This window comes from Oxyura jamaicensis, chromosome 3, assembly GCF_011077185.1.
Source record: "Oxyura jamaicensis isolate SHBP4307 breed ruddy duck chromosome 3, BPBGC_Ojam_1.0, whole genome shotgun sequence".
Taxonomy (NCBI): domain Eukaryota; kingdom Metazoa; phylum Chordata; class Aves; order Anseriformes; family Anatidae; genus Oxyura; species Oxyura jamaicensis.
Window position 1 is genome coordinate 32,495,954 of NC_048895.1, and position 23,923 is coordinate 32,519,876.

Genomic DNA, 23,923 nt, shown 5'->3' on the forward strand with positions numbered 1-23,923 from the left:
AGTTTATGTTTTCAAGTCAACAGCACAGCTTTTTCTTCCCTCTCCACCCTCAATTTTCTGGTGGCTAGTGCAAGAGGAGCCTGCAAAGTAAAACACGAAATAGATATCCTTTCATTTCTGACGCTTTGTATTTGTGATCAATAAATTTACAGTAAATAGAAGAATTAAGAGACTGAAGTGGCCACTGAAGTATATACTTCAGCTAGACAAGGGAAAGCTTTATAGTCTTGCTTTGGAAGTGATGAGTATCTTGGACCCTTTAAGTATCTTGGACTGCTTTTTGAGCGTGGCTTCTTGTAAGTCTGGTTAAAGAGATGCCAATTTTCCCAGCTCCCATAGCAAAGGACTGCTTCCAGAGATCGTCTCCTTCTCAATACCAACATTCCTCATGAAGAAGGGCTACCGATATATGTAACTTATTGTGCCAAGTAAATCCAAACACCACAGAAGGACTACAGTTTTGCAACTTGGAATCCACATAGGCCTCTTTAGGGAGAAACAGACAAGCAGACAAAAAGATAATCCATTCTAAGGCAGACACTTGAAACAAAATTTACCATGTGGATCAAACAGCATGGATCCATGTAAATAACAACTTCCCCAAGACAGATGGGACAATTAGGAGTTGGAAAGAATTACCTTGGACAAACCTGTGAAGTAACAGCCATTACTTCTGTTCAGAAGCCGTATGGATGGATGTCCTCCTCTGCAGAAAAACCATCCAACTTATTTGAGGAAATTACTTCAAGATGTTATTAAGGAAGACTATTCTCTTTACGTTCCATATCCTCATAGAAGCCACCAGTTCTAGGTGCTACCAAATTAAAAGAGGCTAAATTTTTGACACTAACACAGACCTGCAAGATTCAGATGTGCCAACGCACTGTGTTTTAGAATTTTATGTAGTCCTTTCACTTAGTCTTCAGTTCAATCCTAGGAATTTTTCTAATTCCAATGCAATGACCAATACCACATCTGTGTCTCTGTCTTCTGAATCTTCCCTCATAATCTCCAGTTCAAGTACTTGTTTCTTTAACTAGTGCAGTTTAACTGTTCATCAAATGTCAGATTTTTGATTACTGAATAGCCTACTAGAAAATAGTGCCAACGTAGAAATTTGGTTTCCTGCAAAAAGGGCCAAGAGTCACAAAGCTTGTACACAAAGACACTTTAATGCAAATCAGATAGTACTATGTTTCATTCTAAGGTGCTCCACATCCTCAAACACTCAGCACTGAGCCTCCCAGTTCTACCATTCCCTTAAGAAATTCACTTGCAGTCTAAACAATAGATTTTTTAAAAATTACATGCTTCTCTTTTTTATTTAATCTTCAATACTGTATTTCAATACCAACTGTTAAATCTTTATGAGCAACAGGAGCATATTCTGCAAATTTGTTGATCACTCTATAGTACAATCTCAAAACTCTTATCCAAACCCCATGTATTCCAAAATTAGGTTTCCTCCCTCAACATGCAACATTTGAATAAAAAAGTCCTGACTTACTCCAAAAAATTCCACTGTGCAGTTATATAAACTCAGATCTCTTGACACCCACTCTGCTTTATGAAGACACGGGTTTATATAAAAGACTTTCAAGAAAAAATTAAAAATGAATATAATTTTGCTGACATTTCCAGAGGATTCTAATGCTGCCATTACCATAGCAGTATACATATACACTGTGTCCACTATATCGTACTTAGCAATGTAATATTTCTGAAGGAGTACAATTGTTCTCTGCATGAGGCTGTAGGATGTTATGCTGTGACTAAATCAAAAACTACTGTGCAGCCATTCCATTTTATTTAAAACTTTATAATTAGGAAAGTACCTAGGTTAAAATGATAATTATAAAAAATCTTGCTTCAGATTAATAAAAAGTGCACATTCTGTAAGTGCAGATTCTTTTTTTTTTTTTTTCTACTCATTTATTCTTCATTTCATTTTTAATCCCCACTTTTTCATACCGTGCTGCAAGTTTTGGACTGTAGAAACTATAGCTATATTTGCTTTTGATCAAAGCAATGGTTTAAAAGATGTAGTTTTAATGTCACCAATACATTTCAAGTATTTCAAGAGCTCATTTTTTTCCGTCCTACACAACCAAAACTTCCATCGCTAAGTAATGGCCTTTAAAAATAATCTGAAAAAATATACAAAAATATTTCAAGAGTACAGAATAGCTATATACTTGAAATCAGCAACAAGGACATTTTAAATTTCAACAAAATCTTCTTACTCTTTATGAGACCTCTGAATACAAAAAGAAAATGCATTTTGCATGGTTTTCTAACTCCATATCTGTAAGAGCAGAGGCAGATTTTCAGATAGCTTTCTTATTTAGCAAACAAGAAAATAAATCATATTGCAAATGCAGTGCTGAAGCTGCCTAGATTCTCTTGCTCACATCCATGGTAAGAAGCAAATGTCTTGTCCTTGCTTCTGAGGTTTATGTTTATACTCACTGTCACTGTTGATGACTGAGATATGTTTGCTAGGTCTAAAATAACTAGCTTGAGAAGCTTGATAAAAACAGTACTGAGCTTTGATTTGCTGTGGATATACTGTTATAACTTACACAGGAATGTGTCATCTTTGCTCAAGGTCAGTAGAACGAAATCTTCAACAACAGAGAGCATGGAATTGCAAGACACTGTGGAAAGAACTGTCACAATTTCTACAAAAGTTTTTATGCCCAAACCCAGCAGGAACACATCGTCATCTAATTGTCCATCGATGCTTTCTGTTGAAATTCACAGGTAAATCCTGTTTCCATCCTGGAGAACATCTTACAGGAAAGGTATGACTGAGAGAGAGCTGGTAAAGACGAAGGTGCGATACACAGTGTGCAGTTTCTCTGCGCACTGCCTGCATTTTAGGGGAAGGAAGGTCTCTATGCAGCTGCATGCAAAGCAGTTTAAAGATGGAACCGAAGTTATTTCAGTAAACAGTCTTCTCACTGCCTCACCCACCCCAAGGGTTGGCTATTGCAACCTGTGAAATGGCTCTGCCAGGCAGGGGCACAGCATAACTGCCACAGTATCCAGATGAAGTGCCTCAGCTTGAAGCTGCAAAGGAAGATTCTTCCTTACCTTGGATGCTTGATGCAAAAGATAGCTGTTACCAGGCTGCGTAACAGGGAGTCGCGTTAGGAATCTCTTGCTCCTCAGAGGAAATGAAGAAAAAAAATGACTTCACAACACACTATTACAAATGCTAATATTTTTGTCAAAAGCAGAAACGCACAGATTTTACAAAATACTAGCTAGACATTGTAGCACACTGACTAAAAGAAAAAATTTGAGTACAAGCTTAATAAGGCAGGGGAAAAAATCCATCACCTTACAGCAAATGACACTTTGAAAATGAGTCTGCTGTGTGTGATTTCAGTGGTGCCTGAGGGAGAGAAAGCTCTTTCTGTTCATGTTTTTCATACTTCCAGTCAAACAGATTGCTGAATAATCATGTTTTCTTTATTTTAATGGGTGAGGAAGCTATTACACAGAAGGTGTTTCCATATGTCGTAGTTAATAAAGGCAATTCTTACTAATAAGAATAGGTTGTCTCCGCTCAGTATCTGATGAAAAGCCCTCCTGTTGTGAGGAGAAAGCAGATCATGTGGATAGAAGAGATTCCTAGGGCAGCACACTTCAGTGGCTACTGGCAAGAACTGTAAGCAGATGAATCCCAGGTCTTCTCCAATCGATTCCCAATCAGTGACATTCACTAGATTGCTCAGGGTACTAAAAGCACTTCATGTCACAATTTCTCCTTCATATTCACCTTTTCTTGCTGGTGGAGGACAGTGGACAAGACCTGGATCCATCACTCTGGGAAATCATCAGCAAGTCCTTTCAGGAGGTCGATGTGCTTTCTTTTTTGAGATAGCATCTGGATGACCATTTCAAGAGTTAACAATCTGACATGGACAGCATAGCTAGTTATAGGGTGGTATCGCAGATGCTCTTTCAGGCTGAAACTGAAAATTGTATGGGGGACAAGTAACTGGGGGAGGGGGTTGAAACACCCAGAGGTATGAGACACCATTTACACGTTTGTCATTCTAACCACAGAGCTGGGCACACATCCACAAACAGACGAAAACCTGACATCTGTACTATACTGTTAGAGCTACCTAGTAAAGAACTAGGAAAAAAAGTCCTGAAGCTCATCTCAGCTTATTGTGATGTGTTCAGCGTCTGACTACCTCTGAAATACCATATGGAAACCAAATCTATGGAAGGACATAACTTGCCTCAGATAATCAACATATCTCAGCTAGGTTTACACAGCAGTGCTACACACTGGTTGCCTCTTGATTTCAAAGTAGGGCAGAGATTGTTCACCTGTAAGTACCTGAGTAGAAAAAAGACCTGCCTCTGTTGCCATTCCCACTTTCAGGGGGACTGACAGCTTCCTACAATTAGTTACAAAAGGCACATCATCTGTCCATGGTAAGTGTCTACCTGTAGCCTTACAAGTATGAATTTCAAAGCATTCTGCAAGACAACTTTCTTAACCTGATGTATAAAAATGTAGTAATTGTTTTGTGGAGAGGCTTTGTTAATAGGAAATACTTTATTTCCTCATGTTTTCCTGGGAATTGCATTCTGCTGGTTTTGACTATTCGGAATAGATTTCAAGAAATGCCAAATATACCCAAAGAAATATGTGGATGTTTGCAAATATATAGAAAATCAGACCAGTTCTTACACATGCAACTTGTCCAGCTGGATGTTCACTGCCACACATAATACTTCTCAGGATTTTAACCAAAGTTAATATGGCCAACATTTTGAAAATTTGACACTAATTCTGGGCACTGCCTAATTTGATCTAAGTTTCAGAACTGCTGAACAACTCCTTGTCCACATTTCAGCCTCTGGACACTCAGCAGATCAGAAAATTAAATCCAAACGGACTCTAGACAACACTGTAAAATTCAAATACCCAGTCTACAGCTCATTTTGAAAATGCAGCCCCTGAAGACTAAATCCTGCTTCAAAGACACTGCAATAGTTTTGAAAGCTGCCTATTTTCATATCACACCACCAGAAGGCATAGACAAACGTGGTGGGTGTACTCTGCATCCATTCTCCTTCTGTGCGGTCAGTGTGAACAGTCCCTCCCTGACCAGCCAACTCTGATAATGGGAAATGAGGGGAATATAGCAGGACGATCATTGATAGGCTTGCACAGCGAATCAGAAGTAGCCCTTGCAGAGGCAAGGGAAAAGAAGAGCTGCTGTTGGATCCTGCCCAGAACACAGAACCCAACCACAACATGTCCATACAGTGTGTCTGTCCTGAAGATGTGGAAGGTCCTGTTGTATCTGCATTCATAATTAAGATTTTGACATGATTATGGTGCTGATGCTGTTATATCTTCAGTGCATGATGGTTCTTGGCTCTGTTCGTGCCTGCCTATTGTTCATGAGAGACTTTGTCTTTGCAATGATTGGAGAACAAGGTGTTCTGGAAGCTCTTTTCAGCTGCAATCTGGTAAACTTCTTACGGATTTTTCTGTATGGAGGGAAGAAGGGAAAGGAGGGAAAGAAGAGAGAGACAAGAGAGGTAAATCTCAGTCTTTAACAGACTGCTCAAGAGCCAATAACAAACAAACAAATACTCTTACCAGAACAGGAAGGCTAGTTCATGGAAAAGAGACTTGCAGTCAACAAGGGTGAGCCCTGGCCATCAACTGATGATTCACAGTTGCCTCCAACTAGTAACTGATAATTGCTCAGTGAAAAGTGAATTGGTGTTAGGCAATATTTGGATAATAACATTATATGAAATCTTAGGCCAGAATGCTCAAACAGGGAGTCCTTATGTGTGATTTTAATATAGGAATGAAGGATCACAGAAGAAAGATCCACATTAGCACCCAAGTGAATATGTTACTTCTACAAAAGCTGGGAACAATTTTCAGTGTCATTTTCACTGCATCAATTCTGTAAGTAATGGATCACCAGTCTTGGTGCTTTGTGAACTTGTGCCTTTCGGGTGCAATAAATTCACTTTAATTTTAGTCAAACATATTAACTACAGGTGGTCATGTTGTTTGTATTATAATCTCATGCAAGGATAATTAATTCTGACACAAAAAGCTTTGTTAGGTTCCAACTGCTCTGTTGCCTCTGTATTCTTATAAATCAAAATCATAATGCTGACTATATCCAGAGTAAAGTAGCAGAAATCACAGAAATGACACACACAGAGTATGTCAAGAACCATCTTCATTGGCAAAGTCCAGAATATTAGATGTTGGTGGAAAAATGCTTATTTTCTGAATTCACTCAAGTCTATTATCCCAGCTTTCATTTACATCGTTTATAAATCACAGAGATTTTGAGCTTATGTAATTAAAGTGAATGATGTCCTCTAACTTTAGAGAGACCAGGCTTTCTAATTCAAACTTTCCAAGTTGAAAATCTGACCTGATTGCAAACTACACAGTGATCAAGGTGCATCAAGGCTTTGACACAGTAACAAAATAAGTGCTTAGTTCCTTTTATCTGAACAGGCTACTAACTCTGAATATGGAAAATGGTGGCACCTAACATTGAAAATACAGGGGCAGCTTAAAACATACTCTTATTGACTACTAAACAGGCTCTTTGCATGTTAAGTTTTCAACACATATTTGATTGCTGGTTGAGTATTCCTTGGAAATCTAAACTTCCAATCAAGTAAATGAGCCACAGAAGAGACCATAATCAAGGACAAAACAAAAAGCCCCAAATCAGGATAATACACTATGATCTTGGAGGTTAAAAGGAACCTGAAAAATACACCTATTTTGTTTTATGTATTTGAAAGGAACGGGAAAGTATTTGCCTTGGCTGCCTGAAAAAGCAGTAGCATCTTATGGCCTACAGTAACAAACTGGGATTTAGCATCATTCAGTAATAAGTACAAGAAAAGAAAAGAAAATGAATCCCCAGAAAGGAAAGCGTAGGCTATTCATGCAGTCCAGAGAGACGCAAATTTACTGTTTGAGTACTTACTTTAACATGGTCATCTTTATTTAGGCCTAAGAAGATATTCAATATATTGATAAGAAATTGCATCCAGAATAGCAAAATCATAAAAATTTAACCTGAGACTGGTAGAAATATGCATTTCTAAAATGAGGAGGCAGCTAGGTTTTGTAAATTTATGTTAATAGACAAGACCTGTTACCCTCAATGAGTATAATAGGGATCATTCCAGAAAAAGCTTAAGGAACTGGATCCTTTTTGATATATTTATCATGGAAGTGCCTAAGAATGGTTACATAGGAATTAGGTCTTCTCCCTCTGGAAAGGTGATGAGGTCGCTAGACTAGCTGAAGTACATCTACACCTTGGCACACAGAACGGGGAACAAACAGCAGCTAGCTGCCACTGTTCAGCAGAAAAGCTGTGCCGTAGTTGCCATCACAGAAACATGGTGGATGACTCAGATGACTTTAGTGCTGCAATGGTTGGCTATAAACACTTCAGAAGGGATAGGCTAGGAAGGAGAGGTGGGGACATAGCCTTGTATGTTAAGGAGTGTTCAGATTTCCTAGAGCTGAACAATAGTGATGACAGGGTTGAGAGTTTATCTGTAAGAATCAAGGGGAAAGCCAACAAGGCAGATGTCATGATGGGAGTCTCTTATAAACCACCCAGCCAGGATGAAGAGGGAGAGGAACTATTCTATAAATAGTTGTGAGAACTCTCATTATCACTGTATATTGGTTCTCTGAGTTGTGATGAATGCAGTTAAATCCAGTTGGATGTCAGTCACAAGTGGTGTACTTCAGGGCTCGGTGCTTGGGGCCAGTTCTCTTCAATATCTTTATCAACGATCTGGACGAGAGGATCAAGTGCACCCTCAGCAAATTTTGCAAACACCAAGTTAAGCACGAGTGTTTATCTGCTTGAGAGGGATCTGGATTGGCTGGACCCCCAGGCCATGGCCAACAAGGCCAAATGCTGGGCCTAGTACATAGGCCACAACAACCCCATGCAGAGCTACAGGCTGAGGGAAAAGTGTCTGGAAAGATACCCAGTGGAAAGGATCCTGGGGGTATTGGTGGATAGCCAGCTAAGTATGAGCCGGCAGCGTGCTCAGGTGGGCAAGAAGGCCAAAAACATCCTGACTTGTATCAGAAATAGTGTGGCCAGCTGGACTAGAGAAGTGATTGTCCCCCAGTACTTGGCTCTGTTGAGGCCACACCTTGAGTACTGTGTTCAGTTTTGGGTTCCTCAGTACAAGAAGGATATCAAGGCCCTGGAGTGTGTCCAGAGAAGGGCTACGAAGCGCTACAAAGCTGGTGAAGGGCCTGGAACACAAGTCCTCTGAGGAACAGCTGAGGGAACTGGGGTTGTTTAGTCTGGAGAAGAGGAGACTCAGGGGAGACTATCGTTCTCAACAACTACCTGAAAGGAGGCTGTAGCAGGATTGGGATAGGTCTCTTCTCCAAATCAACAACTAATAGGACAAGAGGAAATGGCCTCAATTTGCACCAAGGAAGGTTTCGGTTAAATATTACAAAAAAAAAAAAAAAATCTTCATTGAAAGGGTTGTGAGGCATTGGAACACACTGCCCAGGGAATTAGTTGAGTCACCATCCCTTGGGGTATTCAAAAGATGTGTGGACGTGCTTAGGGACATGGTTTAATGGTAGACATGGCAGCGCTAGGTTGGATTTATGATCTTAGAGGTCTTTTCCAACCTAAGTGTTCTATTCTATGATTCTATATTTGTTTGCAGAAGTTTGTACTTATTTAAAGAACTAATGTGATCATTAGTCATTTGAGAAGCCCGCAGTTTATAGAAATGTTAGATAATAGTTCACCCATCTGAATTTTTAATATGGCAACTTCATAAACCATCAAGTAGTTCCTAGTACTGAAAGTAATTGGCAGCTCACACTAAATGTAAGAACACTAAAGTATTTGTGATTAGGATTTATGACTATTAAATATGGACAGTAAAGTCAAAAGATGCAGTTAATAAATACTGGTTCCAAAGTAGCATGAAGAATAGCAGAATTTAAAAGAGGGAGGTCATCATCACTGCACCAAGCAAACTGCAAAAACAGTTAGTGAGCTCTTCACTTGGTATTAATGAAAGTAGCTCTATCTAGGCTGTCAGAAGGCCTAATCCAGTCAGAAGGCTCTGAAAGGAAAATCCAGCACTTCTATTTAAACAGGATTGTGATTAAACAGGATTCCAAAAATTAGCTTTCTGGGATATAGCCTTTCAGAAATAAAATGGGAAAGATGGAAATTTCCACTGACTTCATTAAACATGCTATTTGAACAATTGTTTTGCTAAATGCAAACCTGGTTCTTTTTACTGTAAAAATATACAGGGTGGAGGAAACTGACTACGCTGAAGACTTTAGCATCTAAAAACAGCTAAACTTTTCCATAGCCACTGATAAGGCTTTACAACCCTTCAGCTTTTTTTTTAAAAACAAAACAAAACAAAAAAAATACATTTGAGCATGCGGGTTGTAATAGTAACTGATGAAAGGCAGGAAATTCAAAGATAACGTTGTTGGTCCCTCTCTCTCTCAAAACACTTCAACACGTTCTCCTCCCTCCCTAAGCAATACAACAGATTAAGGGCAGAGTCACCTTTAATGTTCAATTTCCTGTCCCTTTTTTAGTTAACACCAACCATATGTTTTAATTACATAAAGCTTTTATTTGGTGGTGGCAAGTAAATGGCTTTAATATCTGTAGTGATGATAACATCCTTTGCAGTTGTTAGGAAAGAGTAATTGCTATTTTCCCCTGCTTTTTCTTTTGATACTTGTACGAGTGCTTGAAGCATGATGCATTAAAGACTTCATTTGAAATTCTAATTAAAAAATATTTTAAAGCCTTTGCCTTGTATTTCTAGTCGTCCTGAGACCAAAGGTTGGAAAATGAATCAAACCTTCAAATAGGTGATCGGTATATAAAGCTCACTATGCTCATTTTTATGTCAAATGTGATGCATTGCTGCCAATGTGGGGAGACAGCAAAGTCTTTATGTCTGCATGACGGTAACTGCAGATAAAAGGTAAATAAGACTTCTAGCAGCTATTCAGAGAAATATGGAAATGTACATAAGTACTACATACTATTAAGATGAATTTTCTCTTTGGAAGTTTTATGCAAAGACTGTAACATACTGGGTAGAAAGAATAGTTAGGCTGAATAGGACACTTATGCCATTCTTAACATGTAACCAGAAAAAAAAAAATAAAAAGAAAAAACTCAAAGAACTAAGCCTTTCTTAGGATTTCAGTGAATTCTATGCAACTAACCATCTGCTGAAGTTAAACACAATCCTGTATAACCTGTTGTGATGTCCAGATTTCTCAGCAATAGAATAGCTGCTAACAAAACTTCTGATTTGTAAAAGCTGACTCAAAGTTCTTTGCTTAAATGCCATGCATTAAAATAGAAGCATTTTTAAAACTTGAATAAAATATAGTGACCTTCAGTCAATGTTAGTCAAGAATGTGCTTTTCAAACCTTTTCTAATCTGAGTTAAAGGCATTACTTGCTGTAGCTCTATTAATATCAGGCATATCTGTCTGTTACTGCTTCTCTATGTATAAACTGCTGTGTATCAGTATTGCCTCCTCAACATTGCATTGAGTTGTGGTGACTGGAGCAACTTTGTTCTATTTGGCTACACCAACATTATTTAAGAAGGAATACAAAATAAATTCAAGTTATGGCAGAAGATTTTACTGAGAGAGAATTGCATGCAAAGGCCTGCTGAAACTTTAGCTGATGACAAGCCTTATTTTTGAAGTGAATGGAAAGAAACATTTTCTTACGAAGGGAAACTTGTCCATAACCCTTATATATAAATAAAGGGTATATATATTATTATTATTATATATGTAGTATATAATAAATACTAAGGTCCAGAAATGCTTTTGATGCTCTGTTTCCACTAGAAATATATTAAAGACCTATTACAAACCCAGCTACAGAGTTTTAGGCTGAAATCCACTGCATTATGATTCCTTCTCTACCTAAATTAATTTGATATTTTTGAGTCTTTCTTATGTCATTAGAGCAACATTTTTATATTCAAAGATCTAGTGCCATGGAAATGAACTATCACCTAGTTATTGCTGGCAGCACAAAAATTATGAACAGGTTTGGAGCAGGCATAGGAGAATGGATTCACTGAACAGTATGAAAGCTGAACTCCTCCCTAATCTCTAGATTGGGGTGAAGTATTCAGTCTGACTTGGCAATGGTAAACAGGAACTTAAAGATGCCACCCTAGAAGCAGGTGGAGTTTTAGACACTGAGTACAGCAAGGCAGGATTTTGCATTTTGGTACAAGTTTTATGCAAAAGTTGCAATTGGTGTAACCAACAAATGAAAAACTTAAAAACAACAAACAAATCCGAAATAAACAACAACAAACCCTGACAAACCCTGTAATTCAGGTAACAGCAAAGCTCTTCTAGACAAAGATTTCTGAAGTTGCTGCTGTGACTCCAGGGCAAAGTAAACTGTGCAATGTAAGTTTTGAGCGCAAGCTCAAGGCCAGTTAGCAAAGCACAATTATTTTCGAAGTAATCATGATTTGTTGCAATTTTTCTGAGGGCTTGTTTTATCCAGAGGTACACTATAATTACTCAGTGGATTAAATTACAAGAGGGGGTACCATCTTAGGAGTCTTATAGTCTTTCCATTAATTTCAACAGGCTTTTAAATAAAGTGAAAGGCAAAAACATGAGCAATGCCGAGTCTGCTAAAAGGGAATTTAACTGGGATGAACCTGTAGGCACAGATCCTTTGAAACCTGACAGACTGTAGAATGAATAACTGACATTACTTCCTTCATTTCTACCTGGGTGAAAATGAGGAGGAGTGTGAATGCTGCATTTACCTATTTGGCTTGCTGCCTTAGACTTCTTTCCTCTCAGCACTTTACGGTAAAGCTTACCTATATTCCATTAAAGTTCTGATCTAACCTTACAATTACAGAAATTAGGAAGAATGTACTTTGAAGGCACAAGTGGGTTGACACTGATATGCTTGTGAAATGTTCATTTACAAAACAAATTAGAAGTGTTTTAATAAGTATAAGGCTACCGGAGAGCATTTGCAACGAGCCACTTAGTTACATTATAAAACTAATAAGAGATGGCAGAGAGTGGTATGATCTTTATAAGATTAAAGAGGTGCTGCTGTAGACACTCCAACATTATTTCAATATTTTAAGAGCTTGCCTTATTTTTCTCCTCCTAGCAAGGAAACATTTTCCTTTGCTGGTGGTTATCTTCCAATTCAGCATGAATATTTAGAGGAAAACTGTCCTCTGTGAACAATAATTTACAGACACACCAGTTCAACATCATGGTGTCAGATCTTCCTGAGCAGCTTAATGTGGTATTTTCAAACACCATGCTACATTGAAGGCTTCTCTGGCATTTTGTGTTTCAGACCAACACCTTATAGCTGCTATGAATATATAAAGCAGTAAATGTTCTAGAGCATTTTCTTTACTGAGAGGAAAAACCCAGGTCATTTGTTTAAAGCACAGACTCCCATGATCATGTCATGCCTGAACTGTGGCATGGCATAAACCACCTGTCTCTTTCTTGCCACTGGTTTAAAATTTACTCAGATAAATTTCCTTTGAAGCAGAAACCTTCACTTTGTGTGCATTTATAGAGTGCCTAGAACAACAGGGACCTTACCTATTACTGAAATTATTAATATTGGTTTTACTGCAAACAACTGGGATGGCTTTTGGAAAAATCATCTCATCCATCAGGTTCTTCCATGCTTTCATTTTATCTGAAAACGGCATATTTCATTAATACTGTAAAATGAGTAAGGCTTCTCAGAGAAAATAAATTAAAGAAATGCACAGTATTATTTTCAGCATTACTTTTTTTTTTTTTTTCAGATGAAAGCTGGAAATTAGAAAAACTTATCTTTTAACCCCTAAGAAGCATTATAAATAGATGCTGTCATACATCAGTCATCACATGATGACTAAATCTTAACAATCAGCAGTGGACTTATTCTCACAGTTCATCTGTGAGCTTGTTATTTACGACCAAGAGACTAAATTTACCTATTACAGACAGCTAGGACAAAAATGATTGCACATCGGTTTCAGTGCAACATGGACTTGATCACTTTTTGCCAAAGCTGGCAGCACCAACTCCATCAAACTCCTTCCCACCCCCCTGTGGTTTCTGGTAGGCACAATTAAAAAAAAAAAAAAATCAACATAGTTGGTAGGAATAATAGACATCACAGGTCTCAACATGGATTAACCAGCTGGATTAATTAATGGATGGACTTGCCCTGGTTCTTGGGAGGAGTTTTGCAGTGCCATCTCCCATTGCACACCAAACAGCAGCACCTGTCAGAAAAGCATTCATGGAGCCATATGTTCCTCAGAGAATTTTTCCCTTGAAGGGAGAAAGGCCTACCTAGTATTCATAGCATTCAACAGCATGCAGCTTGGTAGAGGGGATAAGAACTGATAAGACCTAGCAAAGGTAGCTCAATGGAATGGATAAAAAGTAAATTATTCATACACTTTAAAACAAAACAATGGCTCAGGCTTCAACAGACGTGTAACCTGAGCTATGGGACAGCTGCTTTGAACTTTATCTGAAATTAATTAGCATATCCTTAGGTAGCATCAACTTCAGATGGTTTAAGTCATGAATCCTGCTCTATTAAAGAAAGAGTTGTTTAACCTCTCCTCCCCATGAAAGTACACACAAGATCACTGCAAATTTATCAATATATAGGCACCCTGGGGATCCAAGGAGACAGAAAGCTTTTTGCAGGCACAAAAGACAAAAGATCTCAAAGCAACTCCTTTATGTTTCCTTTAATATACAAGGCAGGATGTCAGAGGGACATCATCCCAAAACTAAAGAATTTTATACTTTACCAGTACAAATTTTCATCACCATCTGGTATTTTAAGATGTATAGTTACTTTGTATATTTATTAAACATCACCTGCTATTAGATTAAAACATTACTCACATGGCAGCATACATTTTTTTCTTATACAAAAAAGTAGAGAAGATTCATCAGAGCTGGCCATGAGTAAAGGCAAAGTTGCTTTCAACTACTTCCCAAACATCTTGCACAGTAAATCACAATTTCAGTTTTCCAGAAGCCATTTTTTTTTATCTTTAAGAACAGTTTGGAACATACAACTTCTGATTTCTGGCCTTGGGCTACAAACGTTAAGTGCCATTTCCCTAGCAACATTAGATACCGCTTTGAACATTTTCAAAAATATCTTCTACTAAATATGCATAAATCCTTACCTGACTATCTCAGCATCTTGATATAGATTCAGAAAGACTTTTTGGCTGTTTTCAATCATGTGATTAGATTTGACTTCTTGGATGGTGTGTCCCTTAAATTAGGTATGTGCTGGCCAAATGCCTTGGTGACACAGGGTCCAGCAGGTCATTCCCAAAGGAATTGTGAGGAAGCTCACAGTTTAATAGTTTGCTTTAGGAAAAAATAAACATGCTGAAGATAGAAATTGAAGAATATGAAAAATACTTCACTATGATAAGCTTCATAAGAAAAAAAGATCTTATATTTTTGTTGTCTTTTCCAGTTTTGATACACTTTAAACACCCCATCATAAACACTTTAGTATTAAGACTGTTTCAATACAAAACTTTTTAAATGGCTTTTTCTTAGCCTTTTTGTTTCTTTTCTTACCTTGTTTGATTACTTCAACTAAGGCTTTTGGCCTGAATACTATGTTTACAAAATTATATCTTATAATATTATTTGAGGCTGATAAAAAATGACAATATTTTATCAATACGTTATCAATGACGCATATACTTTTCCTGGAATAATATATATACTGATAGAGTATATTTGGCACTCTGGCTATTTGCTATTAAGCAAGGGCTGAAAATCAAAATTAATCATTCTTACCAGAAAGAGTTGGAGAGAAAAATTTCCTTCACAAAAGTGCCCCCCTAGGGCCCTGCTCCACAGCAACAATCTCTTGTGTGATCAGTATTTACTCTACATTTAGATTATAAATCTGTACTGTGGCACCAATACAGGAAAGATTTGCCACAAAATTATTTGACATGCTAATTTCTAAGGTAATCTTCATTTCAGATCAGAATTTTTATTTAACATTCATATTATCAGGGGTCCACTCTAGTTCATTTTCTGACTAGCGTAAGAAAATTTCATCCTGCTCTTCAGTCATGGCCAGCATTTTTCCTGTCAATATCTCACTGTGCTTGCTGGTCTGGTTAATTAAAAACTGCATAGCATCCTTGAGAGTAGGCATTCGTTCATATTATTCAAGTTTACAGACAAAAAGACAGAGCTATTCAGAGGTTAAATGCTTTGTCTGGTGTCTCACGTCACGTAACAGAGGCAACAGGAATTGTGATGCACAGATCTGAGCTTTTACCACTTGCACAACACTTCTAATGTGTTTGGGCAGGTAAATATTTTAACCCTTATCCATAGCACAGGTAATGAAACCAGCCATCCAAGCCTCCTTAAATGTTTGACAAAAAGCGATTGGCATTCACAGCCACTATCATTATGTTCTCTTCAGTATTCTACATTGATAATCCCCATGCAGTTACTTAAGAAAGCTTTTCACAAAAAGAGACCAACTGTCTTCCACCCCCAGCCTTATTTACATTAATGCTGTAGGGTCATTCATTTAAAAGATCTTAATGTGTTAAAAACCTATCAGAGAAAAACAACAATACACGATTAAATGCATGCACGAAAATATAGACTCATATATTTATATAGCTCAGATGTAACTCCCCGATCTGTAATTTTAAACTAAGAAACCAATACAGAGCAACTTGTAAATGAAAGGTAGTGGTCTGTTCTGTGGGAATTTTAAGACTGTGGGGTTCACTGACATATTTCCAAAATATTCACCACAGTAGAGTTTTACAATCATCTTTGGTATTTACCTGTAACAACAGTGTGTTCATCAAATCTAATTTCTGTATCTAAATGCACATTGTTGTTGTGTATAGCTCTGCCTTCAAATAAAACAATCCTTAACCTTGTATCCAGCTTCTACTAAATACTATTGCTACTACTGCACAGAAATCAGAAAAAAGTCTTTGAAAATTGATAATTTGCAGTTTGAGGATTACAGTCATCAATGGCTGAGATCTAATGCAATAAACTGTGGTTTAGGAATAGGAATAGTGAGAGAAAGCTAATTTTAATTCTGAACTCTAGTGTTATTCTATCATTGCTATAGGTAACATCTGCATAATTAATCTTTTCTTTATCTTTTGATATTTAAATATGCAGAAGACTATCCTGATCTAACAAGTTGGCATTTTCGTCATTGTTTTACATGTTTACCAAGGCTTTATTAATGTCCCTTTATAAGGGAAACTGGCTTCACATCCAGGGATGTTTCTTTATAGAATTTTTTTTTCTTGTTCAAAACAAATTGATATTAACTCCCACAATAGAAGACCAGGTATTATAAGGTGACATATTCCCACTGGGGATGTGGATTTAAGAAAAAGCTGAGCAGAGAGCTAACAAAAAATAAGCCCTAAGACCTTAAGTTAAAACATCCTGTAAAGAGGATTGTGTTCAGCTACATCAAATCCTTTGCACAAACACAAAAGACAGCGTCTGAAGGGAAATCTTTAGAAATGACCAACCATACTGCAGGGAACTCAAAGTTTGTCAAGAACTGTAAGAAAACAGGTTAAAAGAACTGCATGACAGCCCAATTTAACATCTGACTTATAAGGTATGTTACTATCTGACATACTTGAGCTGCCTGGTTGCACTCAGTGGGAGCCAGGCACACATTTAAGGGCTTTGCTGAACAGGGCCTGGAAGGTCTAACAAAGTGAAGGAGGTTTCTGGAAAAGTTAAGTAATTTTACAGCAGTTTCTCCACCAACAGCTGTGTTTAAGACAATCCTTAATACACTTATTATCCTTGTATTTCAGTTCAGTTCCTTTAAAAAAAAAAAAAAAAAAGTTTCCTACAGAAATAAAATTTTGCAAAAAGTTTCACTTTGGAAATTATATTTCCCCTCTCAAATATAAAACACTCTGGCTACTTCTGTAGCTTCTGTCTGAATGTGAAATTACTTTTGTCAAAGAGAGCAGAGAGAAGTGCTAGTGGTTAAATAACACCTGTAAATGTGTCACTGAGTCATGTGAATTAACCACATTCAAGCTCCTATCTCAGATGAAATTGCAAAATATACTTTGGTATCTAAGCCACCATAGAGAGGCTGCATATGTGAATTTCTGCTCACAACAGGGTAGAATCCCAGAAGATCAGTTTACAAGATCCAACTGTGTGACTTTTCAGGCAGCAGTAACTAGGTCATTTACAACCATCTGCTCATAGCCCCTGTCTCCCTGCTGTCATCACTGAGGCTGTGGACTAATTCATTTTCACCTGCTAATCAGTGGAGATACCTCTGAAACTAATAAATCACCCAGTTTCAGTCAGACTCCTGCAGATGGCATTTCTGTGAGATTTTGTTACCCATAAAGGTAAAAAGTGTTCTTTGAAAGGAGATTCCACACAAGGCTTCTGACCAGCTAGCTCTCTGAAGTACAATGCATCTGATTTTGCAGATGGAGAACAGAGGATATGCAGAGAATGAGCCCCCAGTTTTCATCAAAGTATTTAGGCACCTTATGAATTTTGATATGAGTTAGCCATCCAAAGACTTGGAGATAAAAGTCTCAGACAAGTCTGTGAGGGAGCTGGGAACTGAATCATGTTTTCCCAAGTCCTAGATAAGCATTCTAACATCTTCCTCTTACCATGTAGCTTTAAACAGGGTGAGTAGCTTATCCCAATGTCACTGAAACATTCATCTTAAACTGTGAGATTAATACAAAGCTCCAAATCAACATTATTGTGTTTCACTTGTTGTGATGATTGACGAAGCAGAATTCTTAATAACATATGCTTTTCAAACCCACCAGCAATAAATAATGGCATAACTTATAGTGAACTAATCCTTATGAGAAAGCAGGTGAAACACTGCTGTTTTGGTTTTGTTTTCCATGTATTATTCCTTTTGAATATTAAAAATAAAAATAAAAAATAAAAAACTTCATATTCTTCAAGTGAGGTTGATTTTAGTTGCATGGAATGATCCTGTTTTTAAAAACAAATAAACTTTAGCATAATTATAGTAATGTTACTTTGATGTAGTTGGTATAAAAGGAACCAGAGGAAAAGGACATGTAGATGCATAGTGCAAGTATCTGTAGGTTCACAAACACTGCTCGATAAGAAACAAAGGGTGAGCGATTCTGATCTAGTTTCTATATCGCTGTTTGTGATTCTGTGTCACAGCACCTCAGCTAGAGCTAGAGGGAGAATTATGATTTATAAGGTTGAACGATAAATGAGTCATGAATAGTCCTCACTAAATAAGGTCAAAATAGCAGTTCACTGAAAAAATTAGACTAGGGATTTTTACTCTGATGAAAGTAACAAAGGATAACAACTTTGAACAGCAGTTACTCAAGTAGGACCAGTACTTGGAGCAAGGACAGTTCCTTGGCAGATTCCCCACCTGCAGTCACATCACAGTGACTGGAAATGACGGTAAGCTCACCTGTACTCAGATGCAGCCAATCAATGAGATATTTGCAATCCTATCAATAAGGATTAGATATAATCCTATAGGCTATATTCTAATTCTATAATCCCTGCTTTTCAAGATGTATGACAGTGATAGAATACAGCAGAAGTAAAGGAACCAGAAAAGTAAATTCTTAGAGGCTGATTATTTTGTTTTTGATTAGCGGGTAGCAGCTGGTGCAGAGCTGCGTCAACTTGCAGCTGATTCTCCAAGGGTGTGTCTCCAAGCGCTACAGGATACAGGATGGGGGGTCTCACAGCCACAGTTCCATGCAGGTAGGAAATGAAAATACACTATACCCTGGATCCAACGACAATGAAGTTCATGACTGGGATCCTAATTTGAATCAAGTTGCCTCATCTCTATGAAAAGCAGAGGCCATCCCTGAACGTACATTACAAATATTTTTTAGGTGAACAACTTTTTGTGCACAGTTGAGGATGATTAAAAAATAAAAAGAATAAACATGTCTATGGGCATTTCTGTGGCACAAAATTGCATATGTGAAGAGGAAGAAGGAACAGAGTAATTAACACTGCAATCCTGATCTAGACCTGCACCTATCCTCAGTAACACAGGCCCAAGGCACAAGACACTTACTCCTCCACTTTTCCCTTTTCTCTCAGAAACATGCTAAAAGTGTTAACTCAAACACAGAGTCCGACCTCATCATTAAAACCTATATTGGGGGGAGAAGAAACAATGGCAGGTCATTAACAACTTTGAATATGGGTGACACTTACAACAAAATTTTGGTTCACCTGAATTTAGGGTTTACACTGACTGATACAGCTACAACATGATGAGTGCTAGCAGTATACACAGACCCACGAGGGGCCGGGAGCATCAGAATTAGTTTCCCCAATTTCTGCAAGAGAATCAGACCACTGATGGCAAAGGCAAGACACAACATTTTGCTGAATTTAGTTTGTGAGCATCACATTCTCTTCTTTCTCAACATGCAACTTTAGTTTTAAGCTTTTTGTGTGTGCTATGAGACATGCATAAATAAAAATGAGTGATAACAGGTAATTATCACAGCCATCCTTACATAGTACCTCAACAAATCACAGGAAGCTTTTTGTTTTGGAGAAAGAACGTGATGTGAAGAATATGAAAATTGCCTATATAATGCTGCCACAGGGATGCCTCTCAAATCGTTTTATCAGCAAAAAGGAAGCAATGTCTGCTGGTAACAGCTAAAGATCACGCTCTAATTTTAGCAGTTGCAGTTAACTCATTCCCAATGGAGTTGCACTTACCGTGAGAAGGTTTCTAACTGCTTCAGCACTGAAAGGAAACAAGCATCGAGTCATTCAACTGCAGTTCTATATGCAAATATGCTTTTTGGCCCATGAAGGGAAAGTGTATGGAAGCTGCTGCTATAACCCATTCAGCCAAACATTTCCAGACATCTCTTATAATGCAAATGCTGGAAAAAAATAATTTTCCACACAATGTTTTATCTGTCCCTATACTAATATGATCATCAGCATGCACATGTGTTCTGTTATCGATAGAGCTTGTCTATAGGAACTGTATGCACACTGCATGCCTAGAATTGGCAAGAAAAGTTTTAATCAACAAATGCATTTTCCTTGACATCCAACAGCTATTTGCATTACTAGTTTTATTCATAGATTATGATAATGTTTTTATATAACTCAACAGATATTAAGCTGATATATTACATTTTTATTAAATTTCTGGCGACCATAGTAAGTATTGCCTTATTTTTTTTTAATAATTATGTAAGTCCCAGAATGGTAATTCAGTACAAAGAATTTGATTTCATGCAGTGAAGTCACTTTCTGCATTAACCTCTAACAGAGCCTACAACAGAATCTACATTACAGCTAGTCATCAAAATGGGAATAAAACACAAAAAGCTTCCTCTTACAGCACAATGTCCAGAATGAAACTCTTATGTAATTATGAGACTTTTGGATGATCCTAAAGTATACACATAGTGGTAGGACAATTCCAGCAGCTAATATCTAAGTATATTAAAAAGAAATAAGGAGACTCCCTTGGTGAGTAGTGATAAATGTAAGGCTCTTTAAAGAGTAATTTTTTCAGTGAATCATGTAAACAGATTTGCACTTTAGAATAAAGTCTTGACCAAGTTATTTCACAGTAGAGAATGAGAATTCCTTTTTCATTCAGCAATTGTACGAATAAAGAAAAATACAAAAATATGAAATTCAATAAAGGTCAACATAAAATTATGATGTAATATCAAGTTAAGTGCTCTTGAACCATCACCTGTTTTTCTGCCTAGATTAATCCCTGTGCTTTGGTTCTGTGACTGAACACAGATGTTGAAATCCCAAGTGAGTTGGACTCACACAGGTGTCAGGAAGGTTTCAGAAATTGTAAAACTGGGGACATATATATATGTATATATATATATACACACTTACTGGGAAGATTCACTGAGCATGCTGATGAGCATTCTGGGCATGGTCTTAAAATTCCAGGGATTACCTTGGACATTTTAGACTCTAATTTCTATAATTATTTTCTGTTCTCTAAATACTTAGATTCCTACTCATCCATTACTACAAATACCTGAATATGTGACCAATTCAATATACAATATTTAAATTTACATAAAAATATTTGGGGCTTAAATTCAGAGTGGGCAAGAATGATAACCATTTCTTTAAAATATCCTTTAACATGAAACTACAGGTATAACTACAGATATTCACGTTACCTTACCTCATTTAGTTTAGCAGTAATACTTTTTTTTCCTCAGATATCAACCAACTATAGCGTTATAATTTTTTTTGCTACACATCTGAGGAAATTTACCCTCTGAACTCCCCGCATAAGGTTTTATAGAAATATGCATCTTAACCCTTAGTTCACTGCACAAGTAAAAATGTTTTAGGACAGAGAAATGAAAACTGCTATGTACTATTGCAATCTAAATATAATATTGAAAAAATATTTTCTTTTTGCAGGATGCAATTAGTATATGTTTTTCTTACATATTCATTAAAATTATATATATTTTTAATGAATACACATGCTAAAACAGACAGGGTCCTGAATGCAGCACAGTATGAAAACATGTGCCTTAAAGAACAAGTTGTTACTTTGACTAAAATGTGATGATCATTTCTGAGCTGAGTGTTCAGCACATATTTAAACATCTAACAACTGCAAACTGACAACTGATTTTTATTTTATTTTTTTCATTCTGTGGCAGGACCAGATAAATTCTGTTCTGCTTTTTCACAACCATCTCCTCCCTAGATAAGATATCTCTTCGCATTGTAATCATGTTACACTGAACTGTGTCACAGCCATGCTCATCTCTGTGAACTTCTAGTACAAAACAGGTTAACTGTCAGGGACTAATGCCTATTCCCTCTTCTCCCTTCTTCCCTCAAGGAGCAGAACATTTAATAGCTGTCTTAAGCATCTGTACACTTGAGCAGTGGGACCAGGCAGGGCTTTCCCCTTTGAGCTGTAAAGACTGGAGGCAAGTGAGAGCTGAGGAGAACAAGCTACACCACCTCTTTCAAATAGTCTTGGAATACAGATGGAGGGAATCAAGGGATCAAAGGAAAGAAGTTAGAAAGGTGAAAACATCCCTGATGTAGGAAAGGAACCAACTGAGGTGGGATGGGAAAGGGGAAGAAAAAAATAAAAAAATAAAAAAAAAAGAGGGTGGGGAGGAAATCTATGAGAGAGAAGGAATAAAAATTGAGTTTCAAAGGATAAAAAGCTGCAAAGCTGCTGTCTCACATTAGTTGCAGTTTTGAAGATTAATGTGAATGAGGAACTATTAATCTGTGTGTTTCTATCACAGAAGGAAGATACACATCTATGTTCTGCTGACCCTACAGCATTAGCTTTTGTCAGACTGGGAAAAGCTGTAAAGGGGTGGCTCACTCCTTACTCCTTAACTACAATTAACTCCAATTAGTAACCAATGCAAGTCCTTGCAAGTCCTCCTTCACTTCTTCAGCATCAGCCAAAGTGATACAGCATGCCATTTTTAATGGCACCACCTTTTTTTTTGAAGGAGTGTCATTGAGGTCTTATTGTCCCCATACAATGGTATTTCAAATGTTACTCTTCACATTTTTTTAATGATTTGAAGAGCAGCAAACATGGAGTCCTGAGGACTAAGCCCCTGTTTACCCACCACCATTGGTGTAAAGGTAGAGACAATGCAAGTTCTGTGCTGATCTCCCACATAAACCCTGGCCAGGGAACACTATCTGCAACCATGGAGCTGGAGAGGGGGATTTATGAGGTTATATTCTTTCCTTACTCTTATTTTATTATTTATTGTTTACATTATTCAACTGCCAGCCTTTCTAGGTCTGTGAAATAATCTCAGAAGCAATGAGTAGTCTGATGTTATTTGCCCTAACAATCTTCTTACTATAAAGCTAGGCAAGATTTTTAAGTGTTTTTAAATAACCAGCCCAGAAAACAGAATTTACAAAAATAAGACTAACATCTTGTCCCAGTCTGAATTAAATCAGGGAATGAGGAAGAAAAGAGTAGAGGAACCTCCAGTAGCAACTCTTCTGTGATACCAAACTCTTGTGGGAAAACAAAAAGTTCATTACATTTTACCAATTAATCTGGAAATGATGGACTGAAAAAATATTTTCTTAGTTGTTTTTAAAGGAAATCAATTCCTATCCCAGAAAGATGCTGTCTGGTATGTATTTCTCTACTGTGTGGTATACATGAAGTTCTGAATATTTTAAAGTGTAGCCTCCATTGTGGATACACATACATTTCGCTGAATGATCAGAGATGTCTGAAACTTCATTGTTTTCAAACTACAATTAGTAACAATTAAAAAGTTCTAACCTTTGCCACACAAAAGTAACCCTGACTGGATAAGTCTTGTTAGTGAAATACTGATAATGTTAGTATGCAAGAGATGAAAAATGGGTTGTATGTTTTGATGTAACATGGTTCTTCACTGTAACACAACCTCAAATAATAATGACAAAAACTGTTATTCAAATAGTGGATCAGTAACATGTATGCAGTGAAGGCTCATTCCCTGCTTTTCCCTGCTTCAATTTAATTTCTCTTACCTGGTCTCTTCTGTAGCTATAAAGAAACCATCATCTGAAGCATCAAGCCAATTTTGCCTCTGTCTCTTGATCACTGGAATGGTGCTTGTCTTAATGGCACTTGCACTGGCTTGCAAGGCCTTACCATTAGTCATATGAATGTGGGGAGCAGCATGCTGAAATCATAAAAAAAAAAAAAAAAAAAAAAAAAAAAGA

General features: G+C 37.2%; 1 protein-coding gene across 8 annotated transcripts in view; it reads right to left on the reverse strand.

The window, feature by feature from the left end:
• Nucleotides 1–1,151: 1,151 nt before the first annotated feature.
• MTA3 (metastasis associated 1 family member 3) overlaps nucleotides 1,152–23,923 on the reverse strand; it is a 159,968-nt gene continuing 137,196 nt past the window's right edge. For 5 of the 8 annotated variants that reach the window (XM_035323293.1, XM_035323295.1, XM_035323294.1 and 2 more), the window contains 2 exons: nucleotides 23,729–23,883; nucleotides 1,152–5,526 (listed from right to left, as the gene is read on the reverse strand). In XM_035323293.1, the coding sequence (XP_035179184.1) occupies nucleotides 5,391–5,526; nucleotides 23,729–23,883 (291 nt within the window). In that variant the 3' untranslated portion in view covers nucleotides 1,152–5,390. Of the gene's footprint in view, nucleotides 5,527–19,912; nucleotides 19,941–23,728; nucleotides 23,884–23,923 lie in introns of those variants that run through there. The other 3 variants (XM_035323291.1, XM_035323296.1, XM_035323298.1) reach the window with 3 other exon arrangements.